The following is a 23,706-nucleotide window of genomic DNA, read 5'->3' as shown; positions in this document are numbered from 1 at the left end:
TAAAATGAATTGTAAATAAATTAATAACAACACAAGGAAAATACTGTACTTAATGGATTTAGTGAATATTGTATCTGAGTTTAGTATAATTTTGGATGACTAAAGATCTCATAGTCATAAATTCAACTCAAAAGTGTACCTTTAAAACCACTGTAAATATTTAATGTGTTCCTCCCAAATCTGGCTCGTTCATTTAAGACTAGTTAAAAAAAACTAGGAGTTCTACAATTAAACTAAAGCACATGGTTAAACTCAGTCAGCTGACAGAAACACAACATTGCTGCCCAGCTTCAATAGCTACAGCCCCTAAAATGGTCATTTTCATTAAAGCACTAAAGTTCAGCTGGCGTTCTTGCCATAACTATCATGACATTCAAACTGTTAACACAAAGTTCACTGTGCAGCAATCGTTAACATAATGTCAGAACATGGAATGTTTATTCAAAAAAACAGTTAACCCATTTACTATTCCCTATATATTAATTTGGAATTGTTTATTTTAGAAACTGTGAATGTAATACACATTGCTTGACAGTCTGTAAAATCCCAAGACACCCGTAGCACTAAGGAATTAAAGAATGTGTTGATTTTAACTTTGAGTGTTGATTTGAATTTTAACTCTTTGTTTTCCACAAGCATATAGTGGTAGGTGGAGGTAGTCATACACTGTAACACTTTTTCATCTGGAAATGCGCTTATCCAATTATGATGAAACTTTGTATTTCACGTAACGCTATTTAGCTTAAGTGAGTATTAGATTCTGGGAGTATATGGTGGTGCCTGTCTCTCCATACATGTGTCCATCTGCATGTCACAATTATAATTATCTGGAAACCCATCAAATTCCAATGAAACTTGGTATTATTTTAAAATATGTCATGCAGTTTTAATGTATAGTACACAAACAGTGTGTTCATAAATAGATCACGAGATATGATCAAATACAATTTTTATCTTGACTATTCCATTCAGATTAGTAGCAGTTACTATGTACTGCAATTCAGACCAATGTACTGTAGAGACACAAGCGCCCCACACCACTCACCCTTGAAACTTGCTTTTAAAAAAGAAATTAAACAGGGATCACTTCTAAGATGACTGTTTAAATGATAGCCATGTTATCTATAAACTATTTTTAAAACCTGTATGGACCATTGAATGCTCGTGGCAATTAATTAATAAGGTGATTAAGAAAGTGAGGATAATGTTTCACATCAAAGGCACTAACACCCTTTGCTTAATATTTGAAAGATCTTTCTTTCACACAGAGCACTAGGAAACAATGTCTGGATTTGTCGATGTGTTGCAGGACTTTGGTCGTGGAACTGCAAGCTCATCTCGCTGTGACCTCAAGGAGAGTTTACTGCAGAAGGGATGCAGTCAGCAGTTTATTGAATACCCCACCAGCACCTTGAGTAAGCAGCAGGACAAGCCCCTGAGTGGGACGGGATCCGGAGCAGGGTCCGATGCCACACAGATTTCCCCCCAGAAACTGAAAATGAACCTGCGACCTGGTAAGGAACTGAATGTTCTACTGACTTCATCAGGGTTCTACTGACCTCATCAGGGTTCTGCTGACCTCATTAGAGTATACTGTTTGTGGTGGTTGGGGTGTCAGTGGGGGGGTTATAAAATACAGAGACAAGTGTATATTGTCATCAGAATGTTTTACCTGAGAAAACTGTTCAATAAAGCGTAGAGTTCTACAGCGAGCTAGTAGTATGAGTGCCATAGTATGTCATAAAACAGGATCTGCAATTGGAATTGCTACTTGTTACTGCTCTACACAGAGGGGCGTACTTACAAAACATTTTCAAAACTGATTCGCTGGTTGGATGGGACCAGCAAATTAGATGCTAGATAACTCAAGCAGGAAAAGAAGAGCACACCCACTGTCTTTGGCAGAAATACTTTAAATAGCAAGGCAGGGCGGTCGGTGCATTTTCATTGATAAACTTAAATTATGTTATTAACTGTGCGTGTTACAAAAATGTCCTTATTGAATCGATTATCCAGTATTTATATTGGTGTATTTAATTAGGAATGGAATCGATCGAAAAATCAATTTTCGGTTTAATCGTAGCAGCCCTAATGCATAGCATAGCCATAATCTAACTGCAAAATTGCAGTGCAAGTTTACTGTGATAAACTTTTATAAGGGAACCAAAACAACAGAACAAAGGGAAATAGTGACAGTATCACTGGTGCTAGTGAGAGATAAGAAAGTGGATTTGGTAAGCACTTCAATGTCATGGTGGCACGGTCTGCTCCACAGATGACTCTCAGAAGTTCACGGTCCAGGTGCGGCAGGTGGAGGACTATCCCGTGGATCTCTACTACCTGATGGATCTGTCCTACTCCATGAAGGATGACCTGCAGAAACTCCGCACTCTGGGCAATGATCTGGCCACCGCCATGGGCAAACTCACCAGCAACCTGCGCATGGGCTTTGGGGCCTTTGTGGACAAGCCACTCTCCCCATACATGTTCATTTCTCCCCAGGCTGCCATAGACAACCCCTGCATAGGGTAAGATCCGATACCACACCAGTCCGTTACTGCACATAAAGTACAGAAAAGGACACATCTGTGGGATCTGCAATAAATCAGATCTCATTAGAGTCAACACTTAAATTTTAAAGTGAGTGTAGCTAGTAAAGTTATAGTTGTGCGCATCCATTCCCTATACAGGTCTGACATGTGCAGTTGTGAATGAACCTTCATTTCAAAATTGGAACTACACTAGCTTAAAGAAAGTTCTCAGTTTTCATACATCTGTAACACTTGCACTTCCTGGGTCATTTCACCACAGCAATGTCTTCTGGGTAATGTTATTGACTGAAAGCAGGTCAGTCAATAGGAGAAGCAGCTGGTTAATCTTGGCAAATGTTAGAATAGACATTTTTAAAAAAGAGATCTGCAAGCATGGCTTACAAACACGAATTACCCAGTGTAGCACCAGACATCATGTTTCTTTCAGAACTAAACATTTGAGGCTTATATAATGAATACATATGCACATGATTTATAGAATTATTGTCAGCTCTTTTTTTAATAACCCAGCAACACTATTATATTAGTATAATAGTATACTAATATAATAGTGTATTTAGTTTTGATGGTTCCTTTTCTTTTCTCAGCATTCAGATGACATGTATGCCCCAGTTCGGCTACAGGCATGTTCTGACTCTGACGGATCAGGTGAGCCGGTTCAATGAGGAGGTGAAGAAGCAGGATGTCTCTCGAAACAGAGACGCTCCTGAGGGGGGATTTGACGCCATCATCCAGGCTGCTGTCTGCAAGGTAACTGTCCTTACAGAGTCATTCCCATTTCTAAGCATTTAGAAATACTAAAAGGAGCTTTAAGCAATTGTAGCTAAAGAAAAATAGAATTTGGCACTCCTATTTTGCAGTTTCATTAGCTTCATACTGTAGGTCTCAAATGTGCAGTTTTAAAGGAAAACATATGTTATAGCACACATGTATTTAGTCTGTTATTATTTTTTATTATCTTCTGCTTGAGGCAAGCAGTTCTTAAAACTGTCAAGCAGACACATGTTACAGCTAGTGGCTTCTTCAATATACATTAACCGTAATGTTTGTCTACTTGACTTAGTTTCTTATAAGTTTAACCTTTACCTCATAATTCTTACTGGACATGTTGAAGTTATGGACGAGTTCTATAAAAATATCCGTGTTGTGTTATATAGTTATGGATGATGTATCTTGTTGTACCCTGTGTTCCTATTCCATTGTTCATGCCTTCAGGAGAAGATCGGCTGGCGTCAGGGTGCTTCTCATCTCTTGGTGTTCACCACTGATGCCAAGACCCACGTGGCTCTGGACGGCAGACTGGCAGGCATAGTGCAGCCTAACGATGGGAAGTGCCACGTCGGGGAAGACAATAACTATGCAGGGTCCACCACTCTGGTAATTGTTTAGTAAAACTATACTGTATACACAGCCTGGCAACTTTATGAGGACCAGCCTACCCAATGGATGTGGCATTGCTCTGAATTAGGCTTGTCTATTAGCTGATCATTGATGTGATGTGATCCCTGTTGCAGTATAAAGCTGTGGGAGCAGCACAAGTGCAAACAGTCTGCAAGAAGTGGGGAAAGATGTAACAACATTTGATACAGGCATGATAGTGGGAGCCACAGCAGCGAGGACAGGGAGCATGCTCAGATACAGCAAGCATCAAGACATCAGCAGCTGTGGCCGCAAACAGTGAAGGCTGGTTCACACTGGGCGTACGATTCAGACAGATGCTATGAATGGACGCAGGCTGTAGTTCACACTGAACGATATTCTCCCTGTGTTAGTTCATTCTGATTGGTTTAAAAAAAAAAAAAAACACTCTTCTGGAGGTTTGGGGAGTCGTGCACACAGCCGCATTGAACTTATACACTGTATAACCACAGCGCCTCTTTTTAATAAACAGCTGATCCAAAAAAGAAATTTAAAAAAATTATTGGTGGTGTATACACAGGACGTGGACATTCCCATGCATTCAACCTGGAGGAATCTTTTTAAAAGCAATTTTTGCTGGAATAGTTAGTAAATGACAAATGACATTAAAGCAGAAACAGAATGATAGAGAGCACACATAGTTAAATATTGAACAGGTAATAAATTACATATTAGGAACATGTCGATCATATTACGTATCTCTTTGTCTTAAATGCTATTCCAGTTTGTTACAGCAATGTAGTTTAAATGCCGTAGTTTTCTTAAAGCAGCCTCATGTTACAAACTGTCATTGAAGATGCTTTATTTTCCCATGCCTTCAAGCCAGGGAACTTCCTTTACCACTATCTTCATGAACTTTGGTCTCATCCCCAGAGTATATACTATGGGATCATAGGTAACTCAGCTGATGTGAAATAGATAGAGCCCCTAACCTCAATTCATGAAATAGATCAGAAATAGTTAATCATATGTCAACTGTATATTAATTATTACAGATCCCTTTTTAAAGTATTTACTGAACCAGTCTACTGTGGACTGTATCCATAAGACTGTACTAAGGAATGTCTTTATTCCACAATGGATTGCAAATTATACCTTGCAGATTCCAAAATGTGGGGCTGTAGTAATCTTACCATGGTACTGAATATTCAAGTAGAGTATGCATGCAATGCCTTTGCTGTTCTAAGTACATGTTTCGTTCTTATTTTCAATGTTTCTGTGCAGGATTATCCATCACTGGCCCTGCTGACGGAGAAGATGTCTGAAAATAACATCAACCTAATCTTTGCTGTCACAAACCCTGTGGAGGAACTCTACCGGGTAGGATTACAAACTAGAGCCAATAGCAATACAGTATATACATACAACTTCTTACAGCACATTATTCTACACTCTGTCAATACAGGTCCTTGAGTCCCACTTGTTCACTGTTTTTGAAGGGATATATCTTGGGAACTGCCATCACAGTTTTCTGCACTTTAGGCCACTGTGGTCTGCTTTTTCACAGCACTGACACCTGATTGCCTGACGGGCTACTATTAGCCCTGATCACAGCCTTGACATGACCTGGCATAGACTCCACGTAGTGCTGGAAGTTGTCTCAGATGTTACTCTATTCAGTCATTAATATTTCACACAGTTGGTAGAAAGAGAATTATGATGACGAAAGCATTATTCAAGTTCATCCCAAACATGCTCACTTGGACTGATTTCAGGGATTGTGGTGGGCATGGAAGTCCCCGTTGTGCTATCAAATCATTCACACACAAATCTGGAGCGGTGCATGGATCCATTATAGTCTTGAAAGTATCCATCACCATCAGGCTAAAAGTGCAGCATTGTTGGATGGATTTAATCCGCAACAATGCTTCAATAAATGCCGACAATTATTCAGCCTTTTAGTTATTGCAGATAGTTAGCATCCCTGATGATAACACTACAGTTCATGTATTTGTTTTGCCAGGATTATGTCAGTTTCTAATATGACAGTCCTGGTATCCTAGTAAGACAGTAGCAGTCACCAGTTGTTTTAAGTTCAGAAGACAGTGAACACATGCAGCTGAAAAGAAAAATATAATCTTACAAAGTGATCAAGACAGGTGATATAACATTGAGTACAATATTCAAACGATTCTTAGCCAATGGGAGTTTTTAATCAGTAAATGAACAGTATTGAAATCATTTTTTTTTTTTTTTTATACGACTTCTTTTTGCTTTCAGAATTACAGTGAGCTGATCCCCGGAACCACAGTGGGGATCCTATCACATGATTCAGGGAATGTCATCCAGCTCATTGTGGATGCCTATGCTGTGAGTGCCTCATGTTTTCCTAAAGTATTTCCCTGGCCAGACCCTTAGAAACATTGTATCAATGAACTGAAACACTAGCAGACCACAGGCCATTAGCATGCATGATGACCAGTTGGGATTCGGAATTAATGTTGCCCAGTGGATCTGATAGCATAGCATACCAGTGCTGATATAGGGCGGTTCAGTGCTCTCTAGTCTACCCAATGGGAAATTAGGGAAAACGCTGGTTGGCAAATGAGGTAGCAGGAAGGAGAGCTGGGAGGGGTTTATGGATGCTGTCGGAGGCTTGGGTTCTATATTGAAATATTCTTTATTCTGTATTGCCACTTATTCCAGTTACAGGTATATCCAGGTAAACACCAGGAAAGTGAATGAGTTTGGTTGAAAACATATCTATTATCTTTCAAATGAAACTCTTGCCTGTTCTTGTAATAACATTATTAAGCAATCTCTAAGGGGAGCCGCAACTACGGCTGTTAAAATCTCATTAACGATTTAAGCTGCCAACTTCATATATTTGACAGTGTTATGGAAACTCCTGGGGGAAAAAAAAATCTAAGAGTGTATTAATCCAGCATGCTTAATGTGTTGGTGACCATGACGTTGACCTCTGACCCAATGTGGCTGTCTATTTGAGGCCATGTGTCATTTGAAGTTACAGCCGCATTGATAACAGTACTGAGGTGAGGCCAGGCTCAATTAAAGCTGTGTTTCTCTGCAGAAAATCCGTTCGAAGGTAGAGTTGGAACTCCTGGATCTCCCTGATGAGCTGTCCCTGTCCTTCAATGCCACCTGCACAAACGGAGAGATCATTCCCGGGCAGAAGTCCTGCTCTGGGCTGAAGATCGGAGACACAGTGAGTTACACCAGCTCCTTTATTGGGATCTGTTTTATTACTGCTGGAGGGGCTGGATCAAAGCAAGAAATAGAAAGCACAGGACAGAGTTGCAGGGAGAGATTGTGTTGAGTTATCTTGTAAATAAAGCATATTGAGATATTTCTGTCCTTCCTATTCTGGAAAATATAAAATATTTACACACGGCCAGTATTACTTTGTACAGGACAAGAGTAATAATTCCTGAGATTACCAGCTGATGCTGCTATTTATTATTTTTTAATTTATGCAACACTTTGGATATTAGTGTTGCATTCTCAGGATGAGGCAGTTTAGCTGCACTTACATGGTTTGTGTTGGTTTTGTGCTCCTGCTGTGTAATAAAGGGATATTTCTCTGTGCTTTAATTGACAAGAAATGTAAACATATAAAAAAGGTTTTACTTGTTTACTAAGCCTGGCATTCTCTTAGGGAGGCCCCTGTACAGGGAGAAAGTCTGGCCATAATGATTTTGTCTTTAATTGTGTAATTAGACTGTACAGCACTTTGTGGTGATCCTGTCATGAAAGACATTCTACAAAATCTAGTTTATTGTTGTATAAACCCAGTGAAACTTCCATGTGGAATGAGACCAGAGATGGGCGTTAGGCTCAAAGGTCAGTTAGGAAGCTTGACAAGGCCCTGTTCCATTGTGTGACATCATCCCATCTGACTCATCCTACCTCATGGTGCCTAAGACAGACTTCCCATTAAAAAAGACCAGACTATTACATCTTCCCAGCCCCCTCACACATCGCTGTGGTCATGCATTATTGTGTGAGAAAAAGACAAAGAAAAAGCACAGAAACTCCCTTCTCTTGAAGTGACCTTTAAACTTGTTTGTATACTCTGGCATAGATCCATCCCATTTCAAACTCAACTGAGATGTAATGCTATCTAGCAGTGATAACCCTTTTGCTGCCTGTGCCAGATGTTTTGACACAGAATGAAATACAACTTGGCATTTAAGTCCTGCAATACCTTAGTTTGAAGCCCTCCATATGGGAAACATGTTTTCTCCACATATCCTGGTTTTGCTATTTTACGTAAAACCTCATGTCAGATACAATTGACATAAATGGTAAAGGAAGTAAAGGACACAGTGGTTTGAAAATAGGACATATCTGTACATGAGTCATACAAATATCTCCATAATATTTCTGTTTTTCTAAGTACAGTACACCCCTTTGTTGTAATCATGCGCTATAGGTAGGAGACAAGGATACAAGTGCTAGTGTAATGGTGTTAACCTCTTCTGGCATAAAAGGGTCACCTTATAACCAGGTAGCACTGCAGGGTCCGCTCCACAAAACAGCTTTTCTTGTATGGAGAAGCACAGAACCATTACAGGAATAAACAGTGTAATCTTTAAAATCTTAAAAGGAGCTGACAAAGTTAATCCTAAGTGGTGACAGACAGAACAGAGGGAAGGAGACACTTATACATAGTTACCTAGTCATTCTGTTAATGGTGAATCACTGGGATCTTTTAAGACCAAACTTGACAAAGTTTTGAGATCAACCAGCTACTAGGAAACTGGACGAGCATACAGCAGATGGGCCGAACGGCCTCCTCTGGTTTGTAAATGTTCTTCTGTTCTCATGTAACCCTTTCCTCTTTCCATAGGTGACCTTCAGTGTGGAGGCCCGCGCCAGAGGCTGCCCCAAGGAAAAAAACAGGACCTTCACCATCAAACCAGTGGGCTTCAAAGACTCTCTGCAGATCACAGTGAACTTCGAGTGCGATTGCAACTGCCAGGCCCTGGCCGTGCCCGCTAGCCCGCTCTGCAATAACGGCAATGGAACGTATGAGTGCGGGATATGCCAGTGCCTGCCAGGGCGCTTGGGCCCACGATGCGAGTGCTCTGAGGGAGACTACAACCCCAGCCAGCAGGATAAGTGCAGCCCCAAGGCTAACAGTTCCATCTGCAGCGGGCACGGCGAGTGTATCTGTGGCCAGTGCGTGTGCCACAACACCGACTTCGGGAAGTACTGGGGCAAGTTTTGCGAGTGTGATGACTTCAACTGTGTGAGCTACAAGAGCAAGCTCTGTTCAGGTAGGTGACATGGGTCCACTTCGGGGTCACCTCTAATAATACAATGAGTTTGAGAAATACACTTGATTAGACCACCAGCCCACTCAGTCCCCTTGGATACCAGTGTGTTAAAACAGGCTACAAATGCCCCACACTGAAGTATGTCGCACTTTTACAGTGCTATAGATATCTTAAGTACATTGATTGTCATAGAACTAGATCATAGGAATATTTACAACAGAAAAACAGGTAGCAAGCTATGGCAGTAGTTATTCCTGAAAAAAACAATCTGACCCCGTCCTTTTTGTATTATGACATGGGTATGCAACAAACTTCAAGGTGCCATGCTAGTAGGGTTCAGTTTATTGTAACTAAACGGGCTATGACAATATTTATTTATATTTTTACATAAGAACCATGAATTAAACGTGCATTGTTCTGTAAGATTTTTTAGAATGACATTACAGAAATGTTTTGTTTACCTAATTGTGACGTACCATTAGCGGGATTTGACAGTAGGAGTTAAAAGCCACAAGCAACCTTTATTGATTGAGCTGCACTGAGAGTTTTCTGTTCATTCAAAATATATTTAGAGATTCTAATGTGTGGCGATTATTCAAGGAATTCTGTTGTGAAATGCCTGAGAATGTACTTTGTTTTTGTGTACTAGGGCCTTTCATTATTTGTTTTGATGTTTTGTGATACGTATGTGGATATGACTGGAGTCAATCATAACTACTAAACCCTCACTAGTGCCAATAAGTCTTTCAGAGTGTTCTCATGTTTTGACTGTAAGTCTTTCTCATTGTCTTCAATATGAAAGAAGAAATGGAAAATACTGTGAGATTCTAAAAGAGGATGATCATGGAGCATGATTCAGTAGTATTATCTGTTTCCGTGTAGCTTTATCTAATTCAATGTGGTTTAAGTTGCAACTTCTGTTTGTGGTAAAATATCAACTAAAGATAACAGGCTGCCTTGTCTGCTCTGAACATGGAAACAATGAGGGGTATTTTTTAGCAAGTTGATAAACATTGCACAAAAAGCACCTCAGTTTGTTTCAGTGCAAAAAATAGTTATTTGGGCAGTTTTGTCTGTTTTTTTATATTGGTGGTATTACAGGTTTAATTGATTTCCTATTTCTTAAAGTAGTAATTAGTACCAGTTGTATTTTTATTAAACTCTTTTCATATATCACCTGAATCAGAGACCAGTCAAGAAACATAGGAAAACTGAAAAACACTACTTACAGTATAGACAGCAATAGGAATAAAGAGACTATTATACTGTGTAGGTCAGAAGTGGACTGGTAGCTTTTTCACTCACCAATAAAGTGTCTACATGTCACGTGTCAGTTTGCAGACAGGCTTCAGGGTGACTCTTAGGGGAGCATCTTCAAGGGTCTAAAACATTTCATACTATATCAAGCTCACAGCAGATACAGCTGACACAAATTGTGGTTAGTTGGTGTATCTAAATGTTCTGGTCTTGACCCTGATACAGACATGCAGGCACAACGTGTTAATATAGATTACGATGGCCTTGATAAGAAAAAGCTTGCAATAAGATGACGCATGTATGGAACGAGTTGTATAGTTCTTTTGCAGGAAATGTGGGGTTATATTAGCTGCTGTAGCTTGTGAGTTCTAAATATGGAACCGCAAAAGGGAATAATGTAGATGAAGTTGGCATGGATTTTAAATCAAAAACCTTGATGTAAAGGAAGGTAAGTATGCTGGGCTTAGCTTAATGGGGGATGAGAATCAGAATCACTGTTGAGCCCTCTTGAATTGTCATGAGCTAGTCGACAAATTACCAACTATGGAAGGTGCCCACTTGAAGACCCAAGGGAAGTACCCTACTTAGCTCATTCCAGATGGCTGTCATGCTGATGCGCTAGGGAGGCCGCACAGTGGTTGATCCCTGGAGCCAGCATTGCATTGTGTGTGCTGATGCAGCCCGTAGGCGCCTGGGCGCCAGCTTACATTCAGCCCTACACCACCGGACAGACAGAGCTGTCTCCATCATTAACTTGGAAGGCCCCGCCGCTGGATCAGTTCGTTCCCAGTTCACGACAGCTCTGTCCTTCGTTGGTGCTTGTCTTGGCGGCGCTGAGTCCCACTATCGCAGAGTTTTCCCCCTACCTCCCGGCCTGTCCAATTGAGTTTACAGTAAAAGAAGCTATGTCTTAGTTGGTGCTTGTCTTGGCGAGAGCTGAGTCCAATATCTGCATGAAGTTTTAACACCTACCATCATGTAATGGAAATTAATTTGGGTAAAATTCCACTTACAGTTGAAATTAGTCTTGTTTGCTCTGGGCCAGAACTTGGGTTGTGTTCTTGAACATTCTGTTGAGTACATATCAACTACTTGTGTAGCAGAGTGTCCCTGAACATTGTGTTGAGTACATCCCTTATTATCGGATTATACATATGGTAGCCATTGGAGGAGCCTGGGGTGCAGGCTGTGTGTTACTGGCTATAAATATCAAATGAATAGAGTATTCCTTTGTAGTTCTCTATACTGTAGAGGGCTACCCAATCCGTATGACGGCATTGTAAGCTATAAAGATGTCTATTGAATAAAAACTACTCTGTTGAGAAAAATAGTAAAACTCAGTGTACATTGTCTCCTGAACCACACCCTCCATACTACATTAGAGCATAAGAAAGTGTACAAAGAGGATGCCATTCTGTCCATCAGTACTTGTCATGTCTTTATAGAGCCTAGTGATTCAGCATCAGCATTGTGGTGAGATTCCTCAGCCATTGAAGATAAAAGTTTGTTTGTAAAGGCTTGTAGTGCTGTGTAACAGTGCGGCGACGCTTCTGGGATAATCTGTTGTTTCTGCTTGCCCAGTGCCTGGGGTGTTAGTAACTAGCAGTCTGTTATGTTTTACTTTGCGAACGTCCTGTTTTGCTAGCAGAGTAGAGCATGTATGTGTGGAACTGTTCTGAGCATCACAGCTGGTTTCAAGAGCTCATGAAAGGAACTTTTACTGAGTTAAGTCGGCTTAAGGGAACAAAGGTCTTTCTATCACTCTTCCATTGATAGGTTTAAAATCCCTGTAAAACAACCAATTGTTCATTTGTTTTTGGGTGTTATATGACTTTTCTTCAATTATTTTAATTACACTGGTGCTTGCCAAAAAAAATAATAACATTAAAATAAGTTAAAATACAACAGCATATTAAGAAGTTCAGTGGTGACACAGGTGTGTTAATCTGTAGACGTGCTGATCTACAGGTAATGTATTATGTCTTTTTCATTGATGGTTGCATGTAGACAGCATCCAGGCACAGTTCAGAAATGAATGCACAGGATCAACTGGGCACTGGGTTAAACTAGAATGTATTATTGGAATCACTGCTAAACTAATACTAAGCTATGCAAGAAACAGCACCTATGAAGCCACACTGGGGAACATTAGCAGTAATCACTCCTGTCCAAGGGAGATTTCATTTTTACTGTGTTTTGTTCAGTGACACAGGATTTGAATGCACACCAAGATTTAGTAAAACAAAAAGCACCAATATAAAGGTACTAGTGTGTTTGTTAACCCCAAGGATCACACTGGTATCTTCATATTCTACAGTGATATTTGTATGGCACATTTCCTTGTAACAGAATTGTCACAAAGACGGCCGAAGTGGGGGACGTCAGACCAGAAACAGGAACCAGGAAATAAACGACAGAGGTGGAATTTGGTGGAGCTGAGCGAATGGTTTCGCTCAGCATTTAATAAATGAACAGACAGACAGAAAATAAACGGTTGTAACAAAAACAAAAACAAGGACACAGGGCCACATTAACCAAATCTGTTGTTTGACTGATTGTGATTTTTTTTTGTGCACTCGTGAGCAGATAAGATGATAATGATAATTATAACAATTACTATTATTATCTCTGTCATATTATTATTATTACCTCTGTCTCCAATCCCGTTCTCCACTCACAGAACACACAACCCCGAGTGAGTGAAAACATGCAGCTTTTATGCAGCTGTTCCGAGACTCGATTGTTAATCAATCATTCAATTGGAGTCTCGGTACAACTGCATGTGAATTAATAAAGTGCAATTCCCCGTGCTCATATATTATTACTTTTTACTTGCACGTGAAGTGCTGTGCAATCCTCGTGCCTAAATACAATTATACATTTTTAAACACTTGTGTTACACAGACCCGTTTATATCCCGTGTAACAATGACTATACACCAACATTAACACACAACATAAAACACAAAATACACACTTTGCCACAAGATATATATATATATATATATATATATATTATATATATTTATAGAGAGAGAGAGAGAGAGAGAGGGAGAGAGAGAGAGAGAGAGAGAGAGAGAGAGAGAGAGAGGAGATAGAAAGGAGAGAGACTGAATGGGTTACCTAGTCATGTTGTTGAAGCCGAATCACTTGGATTCTTTAAGACCCGACTTTTTTATGTAAACTGGTTCTTATCTGTTATTACCAACAAAAAAAACAATGTCAGCTTACTTAATGTAAAAATCTCTTCAAAGAAGTATGTTTTAAAAGATATTCCAGAATCAATGTGATTATCTCAGATTCGCAGACACAACACATTGTTGAGCAAATAGTAATAACAATAATTGTTATTCACAGTAAATGAAGCTGCTGAGAATCCCTGATGCACCTTATCACTGACAAGTCAGCAGCTCTGAGAATACCCTGGTGCACCTTATCACTGACGAGTCAGCAGCTCTGAGAATACCCTGGTGCACCTTATCACTGACGAGTCAGCATCTCTGCGAATACCCTGATGCACCTTATCACTGACAAGTCAGCAGCTCTGAGAATACCCTGGTGCACCTTATCACTGTCGAGTCAGCAGCTCTGAGAATACCCTGATGCACCTTATTACTAACGAGTCAGCAGCTCTGAGCATATCCTGGTGCACCTTATCACTGACGAGTCAGCAGAACTGAGAATACCCTGACAAGTAAGCCACTGGGGGTGGATCAAAGCTATATAAGAGCATTTTAGTGAGTTTAGTCCAAAATACATAATGTTCCAAAAAGTCCATTTTGGTACACACTGTACTGTTGAGTGATTTAAATTGTTTTAACATTGCAAATATTGATTTTCTTAAGGTGTACTTGACATTTTGCAGCTGTTTGGGTTTATTTCTGCAGCATGCGTTGTGCCTGTATCTGTTATTGTTGTTTTAAGAAATGCACCGTTCGTGCCAGGTGGCTGTTTCAGACTCCTGCGATGCTTACACTATATTTATAAACAGTAACCCTTTCACTGCCCACAGCTTAGCCCCTGTGAGTGAAGGAAAAGGACAGTTCTTTTTAACTCTTTCAGTGCTGGGTTTGTACTTTTTAATTTTTTTTTTTAACCAGATTTAGCTGTTGCGACTGAGATCTAATTTACAAAGGGGTCCTGGAAAACAATAAAAAAGACAATTGTAATGTATAAAAAAAAAAACAATTACAATGTACAAACAACACAATGAAAATGTGCGGTTCAAAATTAATCAGCAGCATACAGAGATTTAAGAATAATATAAATAAGCCATATCGATTTGTTAATGTGGACTGAGGGAGAAGCATTGGCAGGAGGTTCTAAGAAATTCCCTAATATGATCTTTAAAACCAGAGAAGGAGAGATTATCAAATTCCATCGTCATATTATGATTTTGGAATTTTTTTTTTTTTTATTCACATGCAGCGCTCCAGATAAGCTGTATACTGGGTGTTTTACACATTGAAAAAACTATGAATTACGCATGATATTTAAATGTAATGTGTAACGAATATGCACGGCAGTTTTGCTGCACAACCTGAGTTTGCATGTTATCAAGCGTTTTGGATTATGTTGGTTCCCGATGTCTCAATGTTCTTGTTATGTTCTTATATATTGTTTCCATGCTGATAAAACATCATCAGCCCATGTTTTGTACTGTTCTACTTCACAATAAATAGAGTTACACAAGTGATATAGTTACCGTGTAATTGCTACTTCATTAAATACAATGAGAAGCCAGGAATCAAACCCTGAGTGTCAGATAAAAAAGGGCATTGAATGTATCACTGTACAAACGAAGAAACAGAGGTCTCTCCAGGGCAGACTTAAGAGTGCTCTAATAGACATTTTCTACATTGTAACTCACCAAATCAAGAGCAGAGGCTTAGCGTCATAGTGCAGCCTATGAGTACCCAGACACCCTGGACCTCAAAGAATGCTCCTAATACAACAGAAACAAACCAGTTAGTTTTTCCTTTAAATGGTTATGAAATAATTTGATTCAGAACATGCAAACATAAGAAAAGATACCAAGGAGATTTGTCCTACAATGCTTGTCTGGTTCCTGATTCCTTTGGGCCTGGGCTCTGTACTGCACTATGGCTTTTGTCAACTCCTTGTACGATTTTAAAAACCTAAGTCTCCTCTAACCCTTCTTTGTTCTATGCTAACTAGAATCATTTATCAAAGCACACCGGCCCCAGAGTGACTCATATGGTATACGTTAACAACCAGAAATACAACTTGATTTCATCCTGCGCCCCTTGATAAGAAATCCGAAATACAGTACCTACCGGAACCGTATGAGGTACATGCATTTGATGTTCCTAGTTTTTGCCTGTGGCTTAATATATCAATATGTTACACATTGAAACGTTTTCAAAGGGAAACACTGAACTAATCCACATCAGTTGGCAAGGACTGGAATCCAGCGAGTTCACTTAACATGTTAAGCACTGCTTAATCCCTTAGCTGTTCCCAGGGGTTTTCAACATGTTTCAGGAATTACAACATCAGCCAACACCCGGGGCTTATAACATCAGACCATTTCCTGCTTAGAGAGAGACTGGGATGACTTAATTAATCTCACTGTTTATTGACTGTGTGTCACTGGCTCTAAGACTTGTTGCCTATAGTTGCTGTACTGTGTAATGTAAGGGTATCACCAAATAGAAAAGTGACAGTCGATCTCTGATTGTGAATTGGGAAGCGTGCAGTTTCAGATAGATGGAAGTGCAGCTGCAGTTGCAGCATATAAATGACATTTCAGAACGTAAATAGTTTAAAAAAACACGCAAGCAGTTTTAAAGTATAAAATATTGTGGCAGGGCAAAAGCCCTGCATGTGTAAATAATGTATTGTTTTGCATATGTATAGTTTAAATAAAATATTGAACATGTGTGCACTAGATATGGCAGGTTTTTGCAGTTGTACATAAATTTGAAAAGATTTTAAGATTGGAAAGGATGGTGTTAAATCCATTTCTGCCAAATCTTTGTTCGGAATGTGGCTGGGTCTTAATTGACTAATTGATGGTCCATTAAGCCCAGCCACATGATATAAAAAAGAGCTGGAAAGCCAGTTCTTTTGGTTCTGGAAAGCCAGTTCTTTTGGTTCTAGTTCCAGCAAGCGTGCAGCCTCACTACTGTGTAGTGAGTGAGTGAGTGAGTGAGTGAGTGGCAGCCTCACTAGACACACCAACTAACTACTCAGTGAGTGAGGTGATTTGTGAGTAGTGAGTGAGTGAGTGAGAGAGTGAGTGAATTGTGTAGGGTTTAATTTAAGGGATTTTGATCCCACAACAGTTTATTTTAGTGTGTCACAGAGTAGTTTCTGGAGCGGGACCTCCCTTTTAGTGGGAGCAGCGCTAAGCCAGTGTTTGGCAAACTTTTGTTTTTAGTTGTTTTCTCATTGTATTTTGCTTTGCATTTTTGGAGTTATTATTTTGATTACACTGTGTATGTGTATGTCCTCCTGCACTAGGACTGTCATTGCTGGTACCCTAGTGGCGGCCAGCTGTCACTGCAGCTTTGTTTATTTGAATAATACCTAGACGCCTGAGTGGAGTTGCCAACTGCATCTCTCTCTCGTCATTCATCAAAACCTACAACAAAAGTAGCAGGTACAAAGACCGCCTGTTAAATACACAAACAAGTGTTTTGAAACGATACATTCACAAATACAGCACCAGACATATTAATGTTTAATATTGATTTATTATTGAGTGGTGACTAGTTGACCAATGTATAGTACAGTATTGTACTTTCAACATGCAACAAATTACTGAATTATAGAATCAAGGGAGTATTACTGTTTGTATCTGATCTAATTGTCTGTTTCATTTAAAATGAGAATAAAGAATTGATTGAAGTCTTAAAAGGAGTTGACAAAGTTAACACTTGTAAACACATTAAGCGAAGTACAGAAACCAGGACCAAAAGACCAGTTGAAAAAGAAGTGGATATATACTTAAAGCAGAGGTTAGGAGACACTTCTTCACTCAGGCAGTGGTGAGGATATGGTAACTCAGCCATGTTATTGAGCAAACTGTGCTAGTCACTAGCACCTGAGGCACTAGGCAAGCAGGAACATCAATGAATTACCACAGAAACTGCTACATACCTCTGCAAGCCCTAAAACACAGACTTCCTTAGCCACTCAATATCTTTAGGTGATTAGGTAACCATCAGATAGTTTTACCTATTGCATATACTGTCAACAGCTACAAAAAATTGCAGATGTTGACTTCAATCCACGCCCACTATTGAGCTTCAGTGCCGACATAGCCTTTCACATAGGTTGAGACGGTTCATTGCCGTCTGTAAACCACCTCGCAAGTCTGTTGCTCCAGACGGAGTTCAAACGAATCACAACAGCAACGGGTTACAACAGGCAAAACCGCCACAGTTAGAGGGAGGAGGCAGGCAGGCAGAATCCACAGGACAGACGACCAGGCAGGACAGATAGGACTAGGAGACCAAAAACAGTTTTGAATTAGACAGGAGACAACCTAATCCGTGGCAGTATCAGTAAACAGGTAGCAAGGTTGGCTGCGGTACAGTAAAGTTTAACAGCACGGCAGACAGGGATATCAAAAGCAATAAAAATAGGTACAGGATCACTTGCACACCCAGTCGCCCAAAAATCTACTAATTAAAAGTTCAAAATTAAAAGCTAAAAAATCCGGTAGAGAAGCAGCAGCTAAAATGCTCTAGCATCCTCTCCTACCAGCTGACTTATCAAGCTTCTGTTTAGGAGACCTGAAATTATAATTAGTGGCAAAATGAACAGTAGTTTAGCAGCCGTGTGCTGGTTGCCATTCCCCTCCTTCAGGAGTTTGAAAAGGGAAACCAGGAAGACAAATACCACTGTAAACCAGGGGAAGGGTTTTGCAAAGAGATCAGATGCTGAAGGAATATATCACAGCTGTTTTGAGGCCTCTGGCACAAACCAGAATATTTTTATTTCTAGGTGTCCCGCCTCATTCCTCAAGCCTATAGTACAGTGTGAAAGAAGCACCCTGTGGCGATATGCTTCTCCACAAAGGATTTGTTCTTCCAGGGCTACATAGCCTTTTGGTTTGTGATGTATGGTCTGCACTCAAAGCAGTTTAGAACATTTAGATTTGCAAACTTGCTTTGTGAAACTGTTAATATTACAAAATTAGAAACCAGTAATTTAAAGACTTGAAAGTATGCCTAAACTGTTTTGATTTATAAAATGAATCATTTATTTTTCTTTCACAAAAAAACAATGCAAATTCCAAAACTAAAGTCTATTTCAGAGGCTCCTAACGAGGCAGGCGGTATAACAGCAAAAGTATATAACAGTCTAAAAAATTATTACAAATACATTAAAACCTGTTCAAATGTCCTAAAAAAAATGTTTAACAGCTACCAAAAAAGTTCTGTACTTTCTGTTTCCAGCAAAAAACTCTAAACTCATCTACACAACTCGCCCGAGTCAGCGCATTTGGAGTGATTTTTGACTGTGAAGGAAAACAATGGCTTGGTTTACGTGCACTTGAAAATCGACTTTACAGTAATGGCTGTGTGATGTTGTCACGCAAGTATATCGTGAAACAGCACAAGGACGTCCTTTTTAACGGCAGGGTCAATCGCTTTCTCACGATAAAAATAGCTGTTAAAACTCTTGTAAACCGGAGCAGAAATTGTGCTTGTAGCTCACGAGGTTTCAGCAGTCAAGATCCCGTTTTTTCTGACTTAATATCACGTAATCTCCAGCAGAAAGGCCGTACAAAACATAGACACCCCACCCCCCCAGCACACACACACAAGACACACACTGTACATTTATGGACTACTTCAACACTAGAACAGAAACATTAATTAATTGCACATTAGGTGCCTCTGCCTCCATCACCATTAGGGGGAGAGGATCAGGAGCTGCCTCTCCCTTCATCAGAGGGACCAGGACTGGATTCTTGTGGTCCTCAGCAGCCCTTGCATAAGATGCTGATGGAAGCACGGGGAAGAACTGCCCTGGCCCGGGCTTCTGGCACTGCTGTCCGCATGCTAGTTGGGTGTTCGCATCCTCCAACGTAGCGATCCTGGTGGGTTGCATGTGCTCAACACATATGCCTGGGTTGCGCTGCTGACCGCGTCACTTGGGTTAGCTTTGCTGGTTCTGATCCCTGGGGCTTGCCTGCTGTCTCCACACTCCGACTCGTGTAGCCACGGTGGTAGGGTAAAAGGAGAAGCAGAGATCCCCGCTGCTGCAACTATGCGCCAGGTAGCTCCCTCCGAGTTCTTTCTACCAGGGTCCCGCTGCTGACTTCACCTGGGAGAGTGCGATCGCTTCGCTGGGTCATCGGAACGCTCTCCCGGGTTCGCCGTTAGCAGCTCTGCTTGGCTGCAGGGGTCAGTGTGGCCGGAGCCCCACCAGAGGGAGCTGCCGGCTATGAAAAAGGGGGGAGAGGTCAGGAAACCACCTTCCCCCACAGCACTTTCCACTGCAGGGATTGTGCTGCCTGACGGGTCAGCCTACGCGATGTCGGTCCTTAAAGAGTGTCTGACGACTGACAGACTGACGGGGGCAGTCAAAAAAAAAAAAGAAAGGCGACCGGGGTTGTGCCCTATCGGGTCGCAGACCAGCTATTGCCCTTCACGGGGAGTGGACAGCCGACCAGGTGCTGGGGCCCGCGTGCCGACTACCGGCAGGGGAGGTACACAGCATTTTCAGGCCATGGCCCAGTGTGAAGCCACTTCCCGCGACCCAAGACCTTGACTGGACTGCTGGGTTTTTAAGGGGGGAGGTGGCCTTTGAGGCTAGGTGTGCTTTGCACAAGGGGGTGGGGTATATGTGGCAAAGTGCCCGTCCCCTGGGCTATTTATTTGTGTTGTATGTTACGTGTAGTGTGTTAATGTTTGTGTATAGTCATTGGTACACGGGATATAAATGGGTCTGTGTAACATGAGTGTTTAAAATGTATATTTGTATTTAGGCACGAGGATTGCACAGCACTTCATGTGCAAGTAAAATGTAATAATATGAGAGCACGGGGAATTGCACTTTTATTAATTCACGTGCAGTTGTACCGAGACTCCAATTGAATGATTGATTAGCAATCGAGTCTCGGAACAGCTGCATAAAAGCAGCATGTTTTTATTCACTATAATAATAATAATAATAATAATAATAATAAAATAATAAAATAATAAATAATAACATCTCACCGTGTTTGTCTGTTCGTCCGCAGTTTGTTAGTGTCTGTTTCGTGTAGTGTTAATCCATTTTGTTTAATTCCCTTTTTGTTTTGGCTACCAGTGCCGTGTCCTGTTTTTGTTTGTCTTGCAACCTTTTATTTTCTGTTTGTTCATTTATTAAATGCTGAGGGAAACCAACCTCAGCTTCACCAAACTCCACCTCTCTGTTGTTTATTTGTTGGTTCCTGGTTCTAAAATATTAGCTATTGCTTTGACTTGCAGTCTGTGGCATTGAACAGCTTTCACTGTAAACGACTTAAGCTAATAAGGAATTCTTTTGAAGGTGGCTTGAATTGAGGCTTTTATTAGAGGGCAGGTTCATTTGGAGAAAGTAGGGTGGTGTGCCTCAAAGAATAAATGTACAACAAGGTGTGCCGCAGCAGTGGAAAGGTTGAGAACCACTGTTCCAGTATGTCTTCTTATAGTGTATCAATATTTTATTGCTTCTAATTGGTTCATCTTACATTTCCGTTCCGTTTCCATTCTTACTTGAAAGTAGACCTCAGTGGTCCTGATGTATTTATTTAAATGTTCTGCTAATACTATAAAAAGATATCTTAACATTACAAATTTATATCTTTAACCAAATATGGCCCTGTGTATGTGTGTTAGATGCCAAACTGGAGTGTTTTCTGGGAAGGGAAAAGGGGACCCATGTTAGTCATGATGATTAGGAAACTGGCTAATTTGATGAAGGCCCAGTAGTCCCAGTCTTTGCTGCGTTTCTTTTAGCTTCGTCACCCAGTGTTTATATTGGTGTTTCCTGTAGCATGTGCATCTGTCTCTGGCAGGCGAAAGAGCTGTATCCTGGATTGGCACACAGTCTGTCACTTCTCCTACAGTTTCCTGACTTCTGGTGGATGTGGTTGCATGTTTAAATATACAATAAAGATATCCACAGATTAGTTCAGCATTTTGCTGTATCTGCCATGAAGAGGGTTTTTGGGGTAGTTTAAAGTTAACTTTTCAGTTACATTTCTGAAGGCTGTGGCTAGTGATGCCTTGTCATTTAATGAGCGCTGTGTTTGTTCTGCTGTGCAGGCCATGGGAAGTGCAGCTGTGGAGACTGCCTGTGTGATCCAGACTGGAAGGGGGATTACTGTAACTGCTCAACACGCACAGACACCTGCATGTCCAGCATTGGGCTGCTGTGCAGCTCCAGGGGACAGTGTGTCTGTGGGACGTGTGAGTGCACCCAGCCCGGCGCCTACGGGGACACCTGCGAGAAATGCCCTACCTGTCCCGATGTCTGCACCTTCAAGAAGTAAGCCTTTGTGAACCCCCTCAGACTCTGGTACCATTCCCTTCTGTGCAATACATATTTAAAGATTTTCTTTCTAAAAAAAAAGAAACTCAAACAAACTTAATACATTTATTAGACATTTGATAAAAGCCTTTGTTCAATTTGTAAAATTGCAAACTTTGATACTTTTCAAATCTTTATATATATATATTCTATTATATATGTGTGGTAACATATATATATATATATATATATATATATAGATATCATATATATATATATATATATATACACACAAATATAATATATATATATATTTATATGACATATATATATATATATACATTATATATATATATATATAGATATATATATATATATATATATATATATATTAATATATTATTATATATCTATATATATGTTGTCCTTTGGTCATTAATTCCTTTATCAAACTAAGCGCATTGAATAGCTCTGATGAGCAGCTACCGTATGGTCACAATATCTATGAAGGGAAAATCAACGTCTTAAAAAGCCACAATAACAATATTTTACATTACTGGTTTGATACATAAGTGTCACTGAAACAGTAAACTGTATATGTGCCATTCCAATACATCTTAATACTGCAAGGTTTATTGGGACTATCATTCCTGGCCCCTGTCAGCCTGGGCCACACCAAAAACAACAAACAGTCTTGCACATTCAACAGCTTGTCTGATTCAGTTGTCAGCTCTGTCTGTGTTGATGTGGGCTTACATGTCCCCGCCTAACCAGACGTCAATCAATCCCAGCTGAGGCAAGCTGCTTGCAAGGCACAATTACACAACACACACACACACACACACACACACACACACACACACACACACACACACACACACACCCACCCACGGGTCTGTAGACCAATGGTAACACATTGTAATCCTTAGGTCACCCAGTAATGTATACAGATGTAACTTAAACTGACATTCCACCAGTGGTCACATTTAAACTATGGTTTAAATGTATTTTTTAAATAATACATTTTGTAAACTGTAAATAAATAACACAGAAAACAAGGATGTTTCTACACACTTGTAAGTTTTGTAAAATTAACAGTTTGCTTTTGCTTTTAGAGAAAAAATACAGTGCAAGCATGGGAGCTTTACAAGTACTATATGTCCCAGTTTGAGTTTAAATGGGTTTAAACACATAAAACAGAGATAAAACCCAACATTTGTGAGTCAAATTGCATTATGGGAGAAATGGGAGCCACAACCTTACCGTGTTATAATGGACTGTGCACTATAGTGGGTCGTGTTACAACGGGGTAGCACTATATTTGCATCCTGAGCCATTCGAAAAAAAAGGCATAATACCACAGTAGTGATGTCAAAAAGTGATAATTCCTCTAGAGGAAAATATACTTGAACTTTGACCCATTCGACAGAATGTCTCATTTTCAATCACTCGACAGCACCCACAGTACAGAAATGTTCATTAATGATCAACAAAATAAGAATACATAAAAAAAAAAATTTAAAAAAATGATGTAAAGCTGATACATTCGTAGCTTGGAGAAACTGAAGAGGAACAGGAAATTAAAACAAGGTAAAGGCAATCATCTAAATAAAGCTGAAGCGCTAACGGATAACGGTACAGAACGTCTGTACAGCACTGAAACACTATGTTTAAAAAAAACTAAACTGTACTGCTGAACCTCGTCTTCTTTAATATTAGCATTACAAGGGTATCCATGTATTATAGCAAATAATAGGTGGGCCT

At 40.1% G+C, this 23,706-nt stretch overlaps 1 protein-coding gene across 1 annotated transcript in view; it reads left to right on the top strand.

The window, feature by feature from the left end:
* Nucleotides 1–23,706, top strand: part of LOC121301871 (integrin beta-3-like) — a 40,374-nt gene that overhangs the window by 2,975 nt on the left and 13,693 nt on the right. Inside the window, exons 2-10 of the mRNA XM_041231548.1 lie at nucleotides 1,310–1,514; nucleotides 2,276–2,528; nucleotides 3,140–3,302; nucleotides 3,768–3,929; nucleotides 5,196–5,291; nucleotides 6,192–6,281; nucleotides 7,003–7,137; nucleotides 8,782–9,211; nucleotides 21,738–21,960. Of these exons, the coding sequence (XP_041087482.1) occupies nucleotides 1,499–1,514; nucleotides 2,276–2,528; nucleotides 3,140–3,302; nucleotides 3,768–3,929; nucleotides 5,196–5,291; nucleotides 6,192–6,281; nucleotides 7,003–7,137; nucleotides 8,782–9,211; nucleotides 21,738–21,960 (1,568 nt within the window). The 5' untranslated portion in view covers nucleotides 1,310–1,498. The remainder of the gene's footprint in view (nucleotides 1–1,309; nucleotides 1,515–2,275; nucleotides 2,529–3,139; nucleotides 3,303–3,767; nucleotides 3,930–5,195; nucleotides 5,292–6,191; nucleotides 6,282–7,002; nucleotides 7,138–8,781; nucleotides 9,212–21,737; nucleotides 21,961–23,706) is intronic.

The sequence above is a fragment of the Polyodon spathula genome, chromosome 28 (genome assembly GCF_017654505.1).
Source record: "Polyodon spathula isolate WHYD16114869_AA chromosome 28, ASM1765450v1, whole genome shotgun sequence".
Classification (NCBI taxonomy): domain Eukaryota; kingdom Metazoa; phylum Chordata; class Actinopteri; order Acipenseriformes; family Polyodontidae; genus Polyodon; species Polyodon spathula.
Note: the sequence above shows the minus strand (reverse complement) of the source record. Positions and strands in the feature narration are given on the sequence as shown.